This window comes from Ochotona princeps, chromosome 3 (genome assembly GCF_030435755.1).
Source record: "Ochotona princeps isolate mOchPri1 chromosome 3, mOchPri1.hap1, whole genome shotgun sequence".
Lineage (NCBI taxonomy): Eukaryota > Metazoa > Chordata > Mammalia > Lagomorpha > Ochotonidae > Ochotona > Ochotona princeps.
This window is the reverse complement of record NC_080834.1, coordinates 28,778,503-28,796,565: the sequence shown is the minus strand read 5'-3', so window position 1 is coordinate 28,796,565 and position 18,063 is coordinate 28,778,503. Positions and strand designations below refer to the sequence as shown.

Below are 18,063 nucleotides of genomic sequence, written 5' to 3'. Positions count from 1 at the left end.
CAAGGCTGCTAGCGAAGCAGCTTTTTCGGATGGTAAAAACTCCGTAGCTCGCGGCAGGGCAGCCAGCAGGCAGAGCCTGGCACCATTTGGTGCACTGGCTGCCCAAAGATAGGGACTCCCTCACTGCCTCGCGGCAGTGGTCTTGGCATGCTGAGTCCTGGTTCTCAGATCCGGCCTGGCTGGGCCGCCCCCGCCCTGGGGAGCAGCCCGCGGCCTCTAGGCCAAGGTTCATGGTCCATCCTGATTCTTAAACAAGTTGAACACCTGCTGATGTTGTCAGTGCAGGCACCTGCTGTGTGATGGGAAGTTCATTGACACAGTCAGGTCGGCAGTGGTGCTTCCCGCCGGGGTAGGTTTGCTGCAAAGGTGAGCGCAACCTTTCCTTCCTCTCCAGCTCTCCCCTCAGTTTTCTGCCTTCCCCATGGCTGATGTGGCATGACACTCCTCACTGGATGTGGGAGGGAGGACTTGATAGCCTCCTGCACTCTCACCCACCAGCCTCCGTCCTCCTAAGCTCCCCCACCTGTGGGATTCTGGTGGGAGTGGTGCACATGAGGCAGTGACAGCTCCAGGATGCTATTTCTGGGGTCACTGTTAATGAAGCTACGCAAGTAGTGTGGCTGGAGCCTCCTGAAGCCCGGGAGACCTGGGGCCATGAAGGAGAACCCACTGTGGGCCTTTCTGCTTGGTTCTCATGGCTTCTGGTGATCTTTGGCTTATAGACGCACTGCACATCAGTCTGCCTTATTCTTCAGGCCGCATCCTGTGTGTATGTGCAGGCTTCCGCTCTTGTAAGGCTGTTATTCACATTGACTTTGTGGTCAACCTAATGACTTCCTTGTCACTTGGTAATGACCCCATCTCCAATAATCTTCTGGCTGTGTGTATGAGGTGTCCACAAGACTCAAATTAATTTTGTTCCCCCTCCCCACACACACAGCTGCCTGAAGACTATCTCCTTATGTTTGTGTATACATTCCTGAAACCTTCTGGTCCCATATGTTTTGGATATGGGACACTTGGCTTGGCCTGCTGTATACAAGCGTCTCCTTCCCACTCCAGGAGGTTGGCATTTCTCATCCCCCAGTTTGTAGATAGAGACAGGTGTGAGGTGTGTAGGCATCTGGAGTTGTACCACACTTCTTCTGGAATATGAACATGGATTTTCTCCATCCAGATTTCCCATTCTTTTCCTACTTTGCAGGCTACCTGGATTGAACATGGGGGTTCCTGTGTCGGGCTGAGGTGCTGAGGCTGGTTTATGGTGGAAATCCTAGCAGGAATTGGTTTGACAAGTCAGGGCAGAGTCCAGAAGTCCCCATGGCAATTTTTCAAAATCGATCGAAGGTCCTGCCTCCCATGTCTGGCCATCTGATGTGTTCAAGTAGCCATTGGCGCTTTGAAGTTGATGGCAAAGCAAATCTAGATTCTTCCCTGGGGCCATTCTGTGCTAGGTTAGCCCATGTAGTGTGTTGCAAGAGAAGACATACCCACAGAGAAAATTAGTTCTGTGGTGAGATCATCTGGGGCCATTCTATGGAAAGTCTCAAAAAATTGTTCTTACAATTATTTAGAAACACAAATATGGTCTTGAGTGCTGTGTACATTGTTGACTAGGTCCTCGTGTGTGTATGCAGGATTGCCTGGCATGTGTGTCTGCCTATGCCAGGTGCTTGCCTTCATGGACACGCACACTGGTGAGGGAAGAGAGCAAGCTGTGGTGTGTCCTTGGCAGAACTTACCTCCGCCACGTGTGTGATCTTTTGCCATCAGCATCACCACCCCCATCATGTCACTGGAGCAGCTTCTTTTCTTGCTGGTCCCTTGTCCTCTTATGTAAGGTTAACATTTATAAGACACAGTTGTAGTATTGGAAATTGATGGATTTCTCCTCTGTGTTAAATACTTTTAATGTCAGGGCCTAGCACAGTGGTACAGTGGGTTAAGCTGCAATGCTGTTGTCTCATTTCAGAGATCCGGTTTTAATCCTGGTGACTCTGTTTCAGATCCAGCCCTCTGCCAGAACACCTGGGAAAGTAGCACAAGGTGACATGAGTATTTGGCTCCCTGTCTCCATGTAGCAGAGTAGGATGGAGTTCTTAGTTCCTGGCTTCAGCCTGGCCAAGCCCTGCCTGTTGCTGCCACTTGGGAGAAATAAACCCACAGATGGAAGATTTAAAATTCTTGCAGCACCAGCCACCGATTCTGTTGTTCTGATGAAATAATTATCAAGGTGAGAGTTTGGATCTGTGAGGTTCAGAGGCATTTGAGAGTGAGAAAGAGGCTTTCGGTTCAAGCAAAGAGTTTTACTAGTGACGGGAGAGGGCCTGACAGACCATTCCCTGATGGGAGACAGCCCGGGACCACTTCCACAAGGTGGGGTGAACACATGAGGAAAGTGGCCCCCCAGGGTATAGAGCATTGGACTTTTATACATCTTGGATGTGGGGGGTGGGAGAAGGAAGCTTGTGTATGCATATGATGGCAGGTGCTGACCTGTGCAGAGGCAAGATTAGGGTGACTTGGCAACATTCCTGGTTGGGAGTGTCAGCTTGACTTTGGCAGGGTGCTGGAGCCGCCTCTGCTCTGCCCAACCTAATGGGACCATGACCTCTTTATCAGCTCAGTCCCCTTAACACTCTGAGGTCCCACTAGTCCCAAAAGAATTCTCAGGTACCTGCGTGCTCCTGTTTTGTGGACAGGTGAATCCGGTGGCTTTTCTTTGTCTCGATCAGACCTATTTCGCAGATGAGTGAAGCTGCTGGCTCACGGTCGCACGGATGGCAGGCTGAGTGGTTGTGCAGGCACAGTGAATTGGGATGGCCTGCTGGAGGCATGAGTGATTGGAAGGATGCTGCTGTTTTTGTCTTCCTAGTGATTCCTAAAAGATTTTCAGTCAACAACCCACACCTACCACCTGACAGTTCTCAGAAACGCCTCTCCTCTATCCTATGGCCTCATTTTTAATGCAGTTTACTCTTCCCCAGCAACAACAAAGTTCTCTGGTTTCCTTGATGGTGCAGTGTTCACATGACTGACCCTGACCTTGCTGAGGAGAGCAGGGAGGGGAGGCAAGAGGTAGAAAAATCAGACAGGAGATTGCAAAATGGAACCAGAAGGAACGAAGGATGGGGTTCTAAGGCAGAGATGGACTAGCTTATTCCATCAAGTCAGAGGGATGCGGCTGCCTCCTGCCTGCAGCTCTGGACAGAGTGACTGGAGTGGCACGCAGGCTGTCCAGGGATCAGCGGCAGGTCATCATGCATGCTTGGAGAGGCTGAGCTGAGAGATCTGGGCTTCTCTTCTTGTGGACGAGGATTCTGGCACTCACCAGGGCATGGGCTGGCTGGACTAGGATCCCCACACTGCTTGACACCATGGTTCATGGAGAGATATTCGTCATCACCATGCACTAGCACTCCACTCCACTCCCACACACTCACACTTCAGGTTCTCAAACACAGGCCTCTTCCCTCATCTCAGGCATCCTCAAACTTTATAAAAACTCATTTTAATGTTTCTGTGTGTTGACGGAACACAGTGTGAAAATTGATACAGGCACACAACATGTAGCAGTCAGATCCAGGTAACCGGCATTTCCATTTTCTTTTTCAAGAGTTATTTGTTTATTTATCTATAATTTGAAAGGCAGAATTGCACAGAGAAGGAGAGATAGGGAGAGGAGTTTCTGTTTTCTGGATCATTCCCCAAATGGCCGCAATGACTCGAGTTGAGCAGATCTGAAGCCAGGGGTCAGGAGCTTTCTCTGGGACTGTTTGTATATAGTATCGCAAGCACTTGGGCTGTCCTTCACTGCTTTTCCAGGCCACAAGCAAGGAGCTGGACAGGAAGTGGAGCAGCTGGGACATGAACCGGCACCCAGGTGGGATACTGCACTGAAAGCAGGAGAATAGCCGGTTGAGCTGTTGCACTGGCCCCCATCATCTCTATGTCAGGAGCACTGGTCCTCCCTGCTTCTGGGTGACTGTGCTTTGGTGTCTGCATGCTTGTGAGATCTGACACTTGCTTTTGCTCCTTGCAGATGGCTTTCCTGAAGACGAGGGTGCTGTACGCCTGCCTGCTGCTCGTGGGTGCACTCTGCGTGTACTTCAGCATGGACACCCTGATTGCTATCAAGGAAATACCCTATGTTTACAAGAAGGACGATGGGCGGTTCCTCCAGCTTCCAGATGTCGACTGTAGACAGAAGCCGCCCTTCCTCGTCCTGCTGGTGACTTCATCCCACCAGCAGGTGGCGGCCCGCATGGCCATCCGGAAGACATGGGGCAAGGAGAGGACAGTGAGGGGACAGCAGGTGCAGGCATTCTTCCTCCTAGGGGTCACAGCCAATAAGGCAGAGATGACTGCTGTGACCCAGGAGAGCCAGCAGTACCGGGACATCATCCAGAAGGACTTCGAGGATGTCTATTTCAACTTGACTCTGAAGACCTTGATGGGCCTGGAGTGGGTCCACCACTTCTGTCCCCAGGCAGCTTATGTGATGAAGACCGACTCGGACATGTTCATCAACGTGCACTACCTGACCGAGCTCCTGCTCCGGAGGAACCGGACCACGCACTTCTTCACAGGCTACTTGAAAATGAACGAGTTTCCCATCAGGCAGAAGTTCAACAAGTGGTTTGTGAGCAAGCTTGAGTACCCGTGGGACAAATACCCACCCTTCTGCTCCGGCACCGCCTACGTGCTCTCGGCCGATGTGGCCAGTGAGGTGTACAATGTCTCTGAGCTTGTGCCCTTCATCAAGCTGGAGGATGTGTTTGTGGGGCTCTGTGTGGCCAGGCTCGGAATCCGGCCTGAGGAGCTGCACTCAGAGCAGACCTTCTTCCCTGGGGGGTTGCGCTTCTCCACCTGCCGCTTCCGGAAGATCGTGGCCTGCCACTCTGTCAAACCTGCTGACCTGCTCATCTTCTGGCAAGCCCTGGAGAGCTCCCGGGAAGAAGACTGCTCATAGGAGGCATCCAGGGGCGTAGCCAGACCAGCTGCAGATGACCCGTGGGGATGACTTCTGGGAGACTGTGAACGGCATTGCTGAGTCACAAGGGTTGGGAGTCTGGGCAGAGGGATGCGGGCCTTCTGCCCCCAGCAGCAAGAACCTCCATTGGGCAGTCCCTAGTGTTTGAAATGAAATGCACCTGTGTTTCCTCCCTTTAAGGGCTCAGTGGCCCTTAATGTCCACAATTTGGGGACACAGCAGCTAAGAGAAGGACAGGGACACATCCTGGGCCTTCCAGCCAAACTGATTCTGGGGCACAGATGAAAGTGAGGTTGTCAGAATCTGCACCCCAGTGCATGTCTCTTGTGTTGCCTCTCCTGGGAACACGGGTGATGTCAGCGCCTCAAGGTGGGGAGCCGGGCATTTTTCAATCCTTTGCAGAATCCTTGGCTCCCATTCCTTGCTACCAATCCTTGCACTTTGCAGTGTTTGAGAATGGGGTGACTGAGCTCAGCCCCACTCTCGTCGCTTGCTGGGGTGGACAGAGCCAGGCTCAGAGGCTGCCCTTGAGGCCTGGCCCTGGACATGCCCCAGAAGACAGAGGTACCTGACGTGGCTGCAGCTCACACCCAGTCCCGGATGGAAATCGGCTTTCACCGATTTGTCCGTTGTGCCCACTGTGCAGGCTGACCTTGCTGTCGTCTGCCCCCTCCCCTATACCCTGGGAGTGTGACGTCACCACTGAGCCATCAGTGGCTCCTGGGATCTTGGCCCCAGATGCCTGTTGTCTTCTGTTGAGGTGCTTTTGTGAGAATCAGCTGTCTCCAAGTCTCTTGTCAGATCCCCAACCTTGGGCACCCACGTCCAGGTGAACCCTGACCCAGGAGGGAGCCCAACCTGGCCCATGCTCATTCCCAATGAACTTGTCATTTGGCCAAGGAACAACAGAGGTTTTGTGGTTTGGAGTTCAACCTTCCGTTTTCTTATTCCCACAGGGGATGACATGAGCCAATTTTTTGGCTTGCTGTGAACAGAAGGCAAGGGTTTCTGCCCCTGCAGCCACTGCCGTGTGACGTGCAAAGGGGAGCTAGCTGCAAACCCTTATGGGAAGGGTGCACTTTGCTGAGCACATAGTGAAAGGCCTGCACAGCAGGTGAACATGGGATTGGACTCAGGAGAAGCTCTTCACTGCAGAACACGGAGGGTGCAAATGGTGGCTCGCAGCCTTGCTTTGCACAGTGATTCCTGGGTGTGGGTTGAGCTGTTTCTGGTAGACATGCTTCCATGCCCTGAATGCATGGGGTCAGGTTCGCAAAAGCCTCCTTCTCAAGTGGGGAATTCAAGGACTGAGCTTCTTTTTGGATGCCCAGATTTTGCAAGAGCCATATCCCTTGGTTCTATAGTGCAGGTTCCTCTGACTCTGCGGCTTATGGTGGACTTTAACGGGCAAGTGGTTTAGCTGATGTGAGGCCTGGGTCTGAGTGTAGCTGACCACTGTGTCCAGGGTGTTTGTGGCTGTTGGCTGAGCTGAGTGACCTGGGACCAGGGCCAGTCAGACTGGCCGTGGGTCAGCGCAGGGCACATAGCGCACAGGGCTGTGCCTCCACCTGCTGTCCCTGAATGTTCAAGGACTTGCTTTGGACACTGTTTTTGCCACTTGCTTTCTTTCCAGGCAAAATATGTCCTGTGATTCTCTGGTTGAAAGTGAGCGTGGGATTTGTCTGGTTCTGCCTCTTTTTTTGTTGTTTTTCATGCAGGATGAAAGCAAAGCTCAGAGGGAGCCAGACGGTTGCCCGTGTGTGCCTGGCAGCTCGCTGTTGATTCGGCTTCCTGCTTGCTTCTTTTTGTTCCGACAATACCATCTGGCCTGGATGTGGGGAGAGTCAGCAAATGTGAGAGCATGAATTAGGGGGCAAGGTGGGACTTTCTTAGCATGGAGTTGAGGAAGTGCTGGCTCACTGTTGCGTGGCTTTGCCCACAGGCTTCATGACATGGATGGTTCTGAAAGCAGCTGCTGTGAGCCAGGACCTCCTTTAGATGCTCCTGGGCGAGGTGACGCTGGCGTCTGTGGGGTGCAGATGAGGAGACTGAGGCAGACAGATGCACAAACTCTGCCTGGATGTGTCCATGGCCGCTAAGTAGTATGTGACCTCAGGATGTCGGGAGCCCTGAGGGGCACTCACAGGCTGACAGCTGACCCAAACCAGGTTGCCAGGGCTGGTCCAACTGCATTTCTGAGGCATGTAGCACACCCCTGTCTCTCCATACCTTAGCCTGTGAGCCTCATTGTCTAACTTCCTCTGTGATCATGGGGGAGGAGCCACCCTCATGATGCGCTGGCTCCCCAACTTTGGAACTTGTTACCTCCTCCAGAGCCTGCCTCCTGCCCCATCCTCACCCTCCCTCTTGCTGGCCCTTCCCCCGGTGCACACATACACGTGGACACTCACGTGCACACTGTCCTGCGTGCCCTGATTGTCCGTCTGTACTGCACGCCCTCACCTCTCCTTGACCCGGTCACTGCAGCTGTAAGTCCTGCTTGTGGTCGGCCCTCTCACAAGAACTCACACACTTGCTGTTTTCTACTTTGCTTCCATTCATTCTGAAATCTGGTTGGACTCTGTGGACCTTCTTGAGGTTGTGGGCAGGCTGGGTCTCCAGGGAACATTCTCAGCCCTCGTCCAGCAGCTGCTTTCTGGATGATTCTCATGACCAGCTTCCTGGTCTTCCTTGCACCTGCCAGAGCTCCGGATTGGCCTCCTGCTCTGAGCTCATTGGCGGCTCTTTCTCCATCTCCTTGGCTTCTCCTGTTGACTTTGCTTCTGTCCAGGGCTGGGACTCTGTCTTGGCTTTGCTTCCTCCCACAGTGACCCCAGTCCTCTAGGGAGTGCTTCTGTCTTGTGTTTTTACATCTTTGTTACGTGGCTGATGGCCCCATCCGTGGTTTTCATGGATGGTGATTTTTAGAAGGGAATGGGTGACTTGGGACTTGTAATGCGCAGCACTGAGCCAGTCAGTGGGGACAATAAAGATTGGGCTGTGAGCTGAAGACCCAGAGAGGCCATGAACAAGGCTTCTTGATTTTGTGTCCCACTCCTTGCCTTTGCAGAGTTTTGCAAGGCCACGTTGTCTCCCCCAGGCCTTGTGTGGAAAAGGCGAGCGGACCACAGAGTATCCAGGAAGGATGCCGTTGGGCACAGAGTCTGGTGTCTGGACTTTGGTGAAGGGACATTGTGCAGGATGCAGCCTCCCTCATACACACACCTGTTGAGTAGACTTTAGGGACTGTGTGAAGAGAAGTTAAAGCTCCAACGAGGTTCTTCTCGCTTGCAGAGACTGCATCTGTGAGGTTTTCAGAAAGCCTCATGGAGAAAGTGACATTTGAGCAGAGCCTCAAGGGTCAGGGTGAAGAGCCTTGGCAGTTGCCGAGGTCAGGGCACCCCCGGCACAGGCACAGCTCGTGGGAAAGCCCTGAGGTCCTCACAAACTTTATGCATAATAAAAAAGGTTTTGCATGGATTTCAAATGAAAAAATGTGCCCCCACAGAAGACCCTGTGACTCCCTTCACCATGAAGTGCCCTCCTGGGTACTGTGGTTGGGAAAACCAGTTCTAAAGAGAAGCATTTTGCTTGAACTACTGCAGTTCAAGACTCTAACCCTCACTGCTACAAGTCAGTCTGGTCAGCCGCGGCCATCAGTGGAGGTGTCCTCAGAGCCGAGCTGTTATCTGAAGGCTGGGTCTAAGTCAGTGAGCCTCGCCCTCTGTCCGTCAGCTCCCAGCTGTCTCAGAACTCTCAGATGGTTTTACCTGTCCACACCTGTATGTCTTAGGGGTGTGTGCAAACGGGGCACTGTCTATCCTTCACCTTCTTCTGACTGGGTGTTCCTGACTGGGCAGGATGATCTGATTGCCGGCACTCGCTGTATCTACCCATTGGCCCTGGGGTTCACTTCCTTCCACTTTTCTGCAGGGCACAACTGGAACTAAAAGGGAGAAATGGATTTATCTATCTGTTTATTTTTTAAAGATTTATTTATCTGAAAGATGGAAAGAGGGGAGGCTTGGACACATCTTCCACTTGCTCATTCACTCTCCAGTGGCCTCAGCGGCAGGGGCTGGGCCAGATTGAAGCCTGGAACTCCAGCTGGGTCTTCTGTGTGGGTGCAAGGACCTGGGTGCTTTGGCCATCTCCTACTTTCCAGGAGCATTAGAAGGACTGAAAGTGAGCAGCTGGGACTTGAACTGACTGACACTCCCACGTGGGATCTGTTGGAGGAGATGCAGCCTCTCAGCCATCACATCCCATGGGAGCAGCCTCGCCCACCACCAGAGCAGCCCTTCCCTCCAGAGGCTCAGGCCTGGTGCTGCTGCAGGAGGTGCTGCCATCCTGCCCCTCCCTCGTTGCAGCCACCTGCTCTGTGAGTTGACCCAAGTCCCATGTGCCCATTCCTGGTCCTGACTGACATGCCGCATTTGACCCATTGCCACACGTGGCTTCCCAAGGCCTCCTTGTTAGCTGCCCCCATCCCTGCCCACTCACACCTGCTTGGCCGTGTCTGGTGACCACTCTGATTTCCATCTTGCAGCCACAGCCTATGCCTGGCGTCGACACACAATCCCCTCAGCCAGCCCCTGTTCCTTCTCATTCTTCCGGCACTCGGCCGCCAGGCTGCCAGCCTCTGAGGGTGATGTGCACATTGCTTGTGCCTGTGTGTGTCTGGTGGGTGTATGGTGTGCGCCTGTGTGAAATACGTGCTTAGCATTTGTGTGTGTATGACATGTGCGTGGTGACTGTGATGTGTGCCTGTGCAGCCTGTGGGGTGTGTGTTAAGAGCAGGGAGTCTGAGGCCCACTCTGGCTGTGCTGGTGAAGTGCCTGGTGACTGACTGTCACAAGCCACAGCCGTACATGCGTGTGCTGAGTGACAGCTGATGTGCACAGGTTTCCACGTCTCCCGTCATTTGGGCAGCAAGACAGCGCGGAGCGGCTTAAAGAAGGGCCGACAAGCAGTGCACCCAAGGGTCCCTTGCGATCCCAGCCCCTGAGGCCTCTCACTGAGTGTTGCTGCCACTTTATTTTATTTCCATTTGGGTCACCAGGTCTCCCGTGTTTGTGTATGCCATTGGGAAACCATAGCAGTGGTCTTGGGGTCTGAAAGCCATGCTGCCTTGGGTGTCTGGGTTTAGAGGGGTGTGCGCTACAGTTCTCTCTTGGGGATGGAGCTGGGACGATCTGTCGGGATTAGGCGTTTTGTCGAGACCCTGTGGCCTGGAGCCAAAAGGTGGAGCTGGCTGCAAAGCGCCTGGTGTGAGGCCCAGAGCCAGGGAGTCTCAAGATGACCAAGGCTGCAAGATGCACAAGCAAACCCTGATTTTCAGCCCTGCTTTGCAAAGGCTCTGCTGCTCCTTCTCAGGCATAACCACCTTTGAATGCAAGCAGACAAATGAGTTGCATGGAAGCATGGAGGGTCTGTCACCACTGTTTCTGTCCCCTCCTTCACCCATGTGAGAACTGATATGTGACGAGTGCAGGTGTGCATGGCCAGGGCAGGGTCCAGTCCTTGGGTCCTCAGGCAAAGAGGCAAACCAGACAAATGCCAGAGTGGCTAGGTTTGACCCGGCTAGCTAAGACAGCCAGAAATACACTATGACCAGCGGTTGCTCCATGCCATCTGAGGACACTGTGTGGCCAGTCTATTTTTTTCTATAAATCCAGACATTAAATTTTTAAGTCACTGAATGATACTTCAAATTGCCTTTCCCTTGTACACCTCAGGGCCCTACTAGACCCTTAATTTGTCATATTTTGAGAGTGGATATACCTATTTATTTATGTTTTTGCTGGTCAGGGTATTTATCTTAGGAACAATTAAATGATTGAAATAGCATGGTGATTTCACTGGGTTACGTCTGAGTTGTAGATAGATGTTCTTTCCAAAAAGCTGGGTGTGTGTGTTCTAACTGAACTGGATGATATTTTCCCCCCACTTGGTTATTTTCTCTATTTATTTTGAATTTGGGAAAATAGTTTTAGAATTCAGCTGTGATTTTATATGTTTACCTTGGCATGGGTGACTGTGGGAAGTGGGGACATTTTGTTTCCCTTGATTTGGGTGAGCAAAGCATTGACACCAGAAGTCTGGGGCACCCCAGGAGGCGTGCATAGGGCGTTAGTGAGGGGCAGGTGTTGTGTCGGGAGCCGTGAGCCCAGCACCCGAGGCGTGCATAGGGCGTTAGTGAGGGGCAGGTGTCCTGTCGGGAGCCGTGAGCCCAGCACCCCGAGGCGTGCGTAGGGCGTTAGTGAGGGGCAGGTGTCCTGTCGGGAGCCGTGAGCCCAGCACCCCAGGAGGCGTGCGTAGGGCGTTAGTGAGGGGCAGGAGTCGTGTCGGGAGCCGTGAGCCCAGCACCCCGAGGCGGGCCTCCTTTGGACTTTCCGTCTCAGGCGTATGTTCACTCCAAGCCTCCCTGTCAGTTCCGGAAGTCTGGTCTGCACTGTTGTGTCCTGACTTCAAGGTGCCTGTTTGGGTCTTTCCCATGGAAATAAAGTGGCAGAAATGGATGTGTTTGTGTTTGACGTTAGCTGCGTCTGTCACAATTTTCCCTATTCTGTGGACCTGGTCCTTCTCAGGAGGAGGAGAAGATGGTAGGGGAGGGGGTGCAGGGCGTGCGGGGACATGCGGGAGGCTTGCAGAGTGTGCAGGAGGGTCTGCGTCCACCAGCCATGACTACTCCTTTGGGTCCTCCGGCTGGGCCTTGCCATCTAGCCTGCACAACATGGAGGCTGTCCATGGCCCTTGGGAGCCTGGTCATGCCTTACCTGTGTCTGCTCCTGCTCCCACCTGTGGCTCCAGCACACCTTACCTTCTAGAACTTTCCCATAGCACAGAATTGTCCCTGGCTACCCACTCAGACCTCTTCCTCCTCCAGGGATGTGCCCTTCCTCTTTTACCTTCCTGCCCATTCCCTCCAGAGAGCTGCCCTCACCGCTGCCACTCCCTCAGCTCCTGTGTCCCCTCACCCCTACCATCCTACACTCTCCCTGGGTGACAGCTGTGTCATCCTCAGAACTGCTCTTGCCAAAGTCCTTGGCACCATGGGACACTCTGAGCCCTTGGCTCCAACCCATGGACATTTCATCCCATAGCTTGGTCTCTTCCTGGGCTCCAGTACTCATGGTACCCTTTCTTCCCACCCTCCCATTAGTGTATTCCAGGGCTAGGATTTCAGAATTAATTTTCCCATTGACACTTTTTCTTTTCCTCCCTTCCTTCTGTCCTCCCTTTCTTTCTCTCTCTCTAAAGGAAGATTTATTTATTTATTTGAAGGCAGTGTTACCGAGAGAGCGAGCAAGCAAGAGAGAGAGAGATTGCCTATTCACTGGATTGCCTATTCCCAAGCAGTCACAACAACCAAGGTATGGCCAGGCCAAACCCAGGAGCCAATGATCCCATCCAGGTCTCCCCAATGGGTGGTAGGGACCCACGTACTTGGGCCATCACCTGCTGCCTTCCCCGGGTGAGCTGGGTCATAAGTGAGCATCTGGGACGTGAACCTTTCTCCAAGTCGAACTAGCTGTCTCTGTGTGTCTTCCTTTGCCAGGGATATCAAGTAGGGTGGGTGGGGTTGGAAGAGCTGAAGCAAGAGATGCTGCTTGTCTGGCGTCCTGGGTGCTGGAAGTCCAAGATCAAGGTTCACAGGGTGGTCCCCCTGCAAAACTGTCTGTGTTCTCACAGGTTGATCCTGCAAGCATTTCTGTGTTTTATTTTCACCCCTATTTCTTTTCTTTTAAAAGATGTTATTTGAGAGGCAGAAAGACAGACAGACTAAGCTCCGTCTTCTGGTTCAGTCCCCATGGGCTTGCAAAGGTGTGGGCTGAGGGGTTGAAGCTGGGAGCTAGGAACTCCACCAGGCCTCACAGATGGGTGATAGGGACTCAACCATCGCTTGAGCCATGGCTGCTGTCTCCCATGGCGTGCATTAGCAGAAAGCTGGGGCCGGAGCCTGAGCCGGGTATCATACCATGTTCTCTGACATGGGACACTGATGTCAAACTGATGTAGAACAAACATGTACCCTTCTTTTCAAGCCTGTAAATTATGCTGGATTAAGGCACACTCTAATAACCTCGCTTGAAAAATAATCTCCAAGAATGCTTGTAAATAGGGTATGTGGGGTTAAGAATTCAGTAGGTGTGGGCAGGGTGGGGAGGCACCTTTATACCCCCTATCAGCCTGGGTTTCAACTGAGTCTCTGTTGCTCCCTGTAAGTGCCTGTAGCTGGGCCTTTCCACCATAGCCTGTACTCAAATTCCTTCCCAGCAGTTGGTTTCAGGGTGAAATGGGGAAAACGAAACCTTCAGGCCTGGTTCCCTCCCATCCCCCTTGGTGACATCACCGTTATTCCAGTGTCGCAGACTCCGAGCTGGGGAGTTCTCCACTCCCTTCCTTCCTGGGCTCCTTCTGGGGAAGCCTGAGTTGTACTACTTTCCCCTCGGCTTTGCTCTCCCCTGTGCCTGCGTGGGATCTCCCTGCATGGTCTCTGGAGATCCAGAGTGGGCTCTGGAACACAGATGCCATGTTCTAGAACTCGGCTGCTTATGGTTCCAGAAGCTTCTGGTTCCTTCCATGTGGTCTACAAGTTCCTTTCCATGACCCACAAGACTGTGGTGCCTGAGGACCCCTCTAACTTCCCACCACACCCTTGACTTCTCACAGACACCCAGGTCATGTTCTTTCAGTTAGCCATGTCCCTTCTTCCTTGTTTCTCCAGATCTTTCTATGGCCACCTCCCGCGTCACTGATGGTGCATTCACATGTCCCATATCATTTTTATATGGCAAAGCCAGAGGCAGCTCATACCACAGACACCGACGGTCTTTGTTTAAGATCAAAGTATGGGTAGATTGGTTTCTTTTTGGCTGATAGCCAGGGTCCTTTCCTGATGTCCTCCCATGGCCATCGTTCTGTGTATGTCTGTGTCCTCTCACCAGTTATAATCCATGTGACCACATTTTATCTTGATCCCCTCCCTGAAAGTTGCCCCCTCCAAATACAGCCGTACACAGTCCGTAACCAGGTCCCCCTCTGTAAGCGCTCTCCCTCACTCTGTCCCTATTCCTTGGTTTTCCTTTACGCTCCACTGTTCCTTACGTCATGGATACACAGGTGTCTCTCCGCTGACCATGTCTCCCCATGATCTTCCTCCTCCCTTCTTCCATAGCAGATCAAGCACTGGTTCTCACACAGGAATTTGCCTCAGTTTGCACAAATAAATCGGCCTGTGATTTGAGGAAGCTGAACCAGGGAGTGCTTGATTTAATGAGCAGGAAGGTAGTCCTGTGACCCCAGAGCCAGGTTAAACCTCCCTCCCCACCACTGCCACCGCATCAGGAGAGGGTAGAAATACCAAGAGCAGTAGCCTCTGTCTCCTGCCCCCAAATGTGGGCTACTTGAAAGGGTATGACCTGCCCTGGGCATTTGAGCTAGCCGTCAAGTCTCTTTGCCTTACCCTAAAGCGACATGGCTGCCTCAAAGGCAAGCTGAGATGGTGTTGTGGAGTGTGAGAGAGATCACACTGGACACAAGTGTAGGATTTAGGAGGAGTCTTTATTGGCTAAGCTTGGTGACAGTAGCTCCTGCTACACTCCAGGAGCCATTTAAAAATATATATATATTATTATTATTTTATTGGAAAGGCAGATATACAGAGAGGAGGAGAGACAGAGAGGAAGATCTTCCGTCCGATGGTTCACGCCTCAAGCAGCTGCAATGGCTGGAAATGAGCCAATCCGAAGCCAGGACCCAGGAGCTTCTTCCGGGTCTCCCATGTGGGTGCAGGTTCTCAAGGCTTTGGGCCATCCTTGACTGCTTTCCCAGTCCACAAGCAGGGAGCTGGATAGGAAGCAGGGCCACTGGGCTTAGAACCGGTGATCATATAGGATACCGGAGCATGCAAAGTGAGAACTTTAGCTGCTATGCTATCGTGCCGGGTCCGAGCCACTGTTACTTTAAGCTCTCATCCTCCAGTCAGATTGAGAGCCATACAATACAAACTTTCCATGCATTCAGTTAACTAAGTGGCAGGAAGAGGGCTGCCAGAGCCCAAAGTTTCCATGTAGCTAATTAACCTAAAGTAACATGATAGGAGCAGGAGGGGCCAGGTGCATGGAGCCTCAGGAACCATTTCCTTGCCGTCAACTAACTTGAGTGGCATGGGCGGCAAGTTGGGAGAGGCACACATAAGGGGCCACCGTAGCTGGTTTTGTGCATTCAGTTAACTTGAATAGCTGAGGAGGAGGTAGGAAGGGCAGGTTGTGGAGCCTCCTTTCTGTGCGGTTCCTGCTATGTTCTAATCCAGCAAGATGGTGCTAGCTATCAAACCGTGGCACCCCATCACATTGGCCTCCTCCCCTTTTCTTGAGACTGGATGGGAAGGATGGGGTTGTCACAGCAGGAAGCAATATGGTCTCTCTCCAAGGCCATCTGGATGGCCAGCAAAGGAAGCAAGGTCTTATTTTGCTAATAGGATACCCCAAAAAACTATCTCTGGGGGCCAGTGTCATGCTATAGTGATGAAGGGGTAGAGGCTGCTGGATGCTACACCTTGGGTTTCCCTCCCAGGGAGCTGTCCAATCACCAGCCGATCATAACTTGCTCTGTGTATTTCACCTAATGTCCATTTTAACAACTGCAGAATTATCCCCACTTTGCAACAGGCAGAGGTCTGTATCAGACTATGAAGACGCTAAAGGGGACCAGGGTAGTGGGACCGAGAGCTAAGCCTTCCCTTGTGCAAGCATCGCATATGGACACTTGTTAATGTTCACCTGCTCAACTTCTGCTCCAGCTTCTGACTAATGTACTGGGATAGCAGTGGAACATGGCTTAAGTCCTTGGGCTCCTGCAACCAGGTGGGAGACCCAGAAGAAGTTGCTCTCGGATCCTGGCTTTGGATCGACACAGTTCATCCATTGCTGCCATTTGTGTGAGTAAACCAGTGGGTGCAAGGTCCCTCTCCCTGTGTCTCTCCCAACTAACTCTGCTTTTCAAATAAAAATTAACAAATCCTTAAAAAAAAATAGAAACTAAAGGGAAAAAAATGATGATAACTCATCCTTGTACCTCGGCCTGATGATTATTTTGTCTGGGCACGCAGTAGAGATTGAATTATCTGATGCTGATATCATGTGCTTACTCAGCACTCAGTGACGCTGTTCCATTAACCAGTTCTCTAAAGTGGGCATGGGACGGCTCAGGGGGAAAAGCACCACAGCCACACACCATCCCTGTCAATAGAGTTCTAAGCAATCCCAGTGGTTCTGTTTAGACTTCATGGTCAATGTCTGATGCATGACCCAACCTACTTTTAGCTGGCACCTGTGGCCAGCAGGCCACACCCAGCTCATGGATGACCAGTCCTGCTACTGAAAACGGTCTTGTTGGCAGAGGAGAGCCAGGCCTTGCTGACTTCCTGGGGCACTGTCACTTGTCTCCATCTCCATGGAGACAGGCACTTAGCAATTAGATTTCTTGCAGGGATGAGAACTAGGCTGCAGAAAATTAGATAATGTGTTTATGAGTGTGGAGCAGTTGCACATCTAGTCATGCTGACTCATCCCAGGGAAGCGAGGCAGGGAAGGTGACCTGGGAAGTCAACTGGTGCTGCATCCACTCTCCGCAGATGGTAAAACTGAGTCTCAACAGAGGTGTTGTCATACCTGAAACAAGGCTTTCCTTGCCCATTCCTTGTTTAGGGGTTGGCTCTGTGGTGTTAGCAGACTAAGGTTTCATCTGCACTGCTGGAGTCTTGTATGGGTACTGGTTGAACCCTAGATGCTCCAATTCCTGATCCAGCTCCACACTCTTGGCATGGAAAAGCAGTGGAGGATGGCTCAAGTCCTTGGGCCCCTGCACCTGCACAGGAAACCTGGAACAAACTCCTGGCTCCTAGCTTTGGATCAGCTCAGTTCTGGCTGTTGCACTTATTCAAGGGAATGAATGATCAGATGGAAGATCTCTCTCTGTCTCTGTCTCTGTCTCTGTCTCTCTCTCTTTCTCTCTTCTCTTTAACACTGCTTTTCAAATAAAAAGCACAATCTTTCTGTGTTGCATCCTGGAAATGTGTGACAGAATATCTAAAGCATGAAAAGCAAAGAGTCAGAAAGTCTGGAGCTCCAGGGTTCGAACCCCCAACTCTGCTGCATGGAAGTCTAGTGGGAGGAACGCTCCTTGCAGGAGGTATAGTGCAATGGGTCGGTCACTTAGACTTCCCCCTGGAAAGTGCTGCATAGGCATGTCTTTGTTGAGTACTATCGAGTTCCAACCTTCCTGGACCCTATATTCTAGAACCGAAGATGGCGGGGAGACAGGCTTCTGCAGTGCCAGGGGATGTTGCTGGGTGCAATGGAACCAGACTGAGAAGAGACCGATGGTGCTCTTGTGACATGAGGAGAGCTTTCCAGACCTTGGTGCATGGCAGTGGAAGCCCAGGGGTCCTGGGAGGCAGGCAATGCTGAATGTGGACAGGAGCCTGGTGGGTGGGATAAGGGACTGTTGCTCAACACAACAGGATCATAGAGTCCAACGTGGCAGGATCGAGAGACAAGACCTACAATGGATGAACATCTGTGTGCTTCTGGAATTCTTGTCCTGAGGCACTGAGTGCCAACATAGACAGCATTTGAGAGTGGGGTTTTTGGGAGATCAGTAGGTCACCAACATGGATCTCACGTGAATGGAATCAGTGTTCTTCAAAGAAGAGACCCGGTGCTGTCCTTGTGCTGCAGCATGGCAAGCTGCTGCCTGTAATGCCAGCATCCCGTACCGTCGCGGGCTGCCCCACTCCTGATGCCACTCCCTACCAATCCCCATCCCGTACGAATGCAGGCTGCCCCACTTCTGATCCGACTCCGTACCAATGTACCTGGGAGCCTCCTTGCCTTAGTCGCTTTTCAAAATCCCTTCCCCTAAGATCATGATATTGGCAATGCCTGAATTTTGGAGAAAAGATATGCTTAAACCACAGCATTTTACCCCTGGCCTCCCAAGCTTCATGCCCATCTCCTACACTGAATGCCATCATTCCCTCCCCATAGTCCCACGTTCTTACC

At 52.1% G+C, this 18,063-nt stretch overlaps 1 protein-coding gene and 1 long non-coding RNA gene across 2 annotated transcripts; both read left to right on the top strand.

Moving 5' to 3' along the window:
- The first annotated feature begins 4,042 nt into the window (after positions 1-4,042).
- Positions 4,043-6,029, top strand: B3GALT5 (beta-1,3-galactosyltransferase 5). The gene has a single exon (XM_004594179.2). It carries the CDS (start codon positions 4,043-4,045, stop codon positions 4,970-4,972), a length of 930 nt encoding a protein of 309 aa, XP_004594236.2. The 3' UTR covers positions 4,973-6,029.
- A 3,913-nt stretch (positions 6,030-9,942) lies between these two features.
- Positions 9,943-11,514, top strand: LOC131479797 (uncharacterized). Its single transcript, XR_009245100.1, has 2 exons — positions 9,943-11,139; positions 11,333-11,514. It is a non-coding gene; the product is annotated as an uncharacterized LOC131479797 (long non-coding RNA).
- Positions 11,515-18,063: the final 6,549 nt, after the last annotated feature.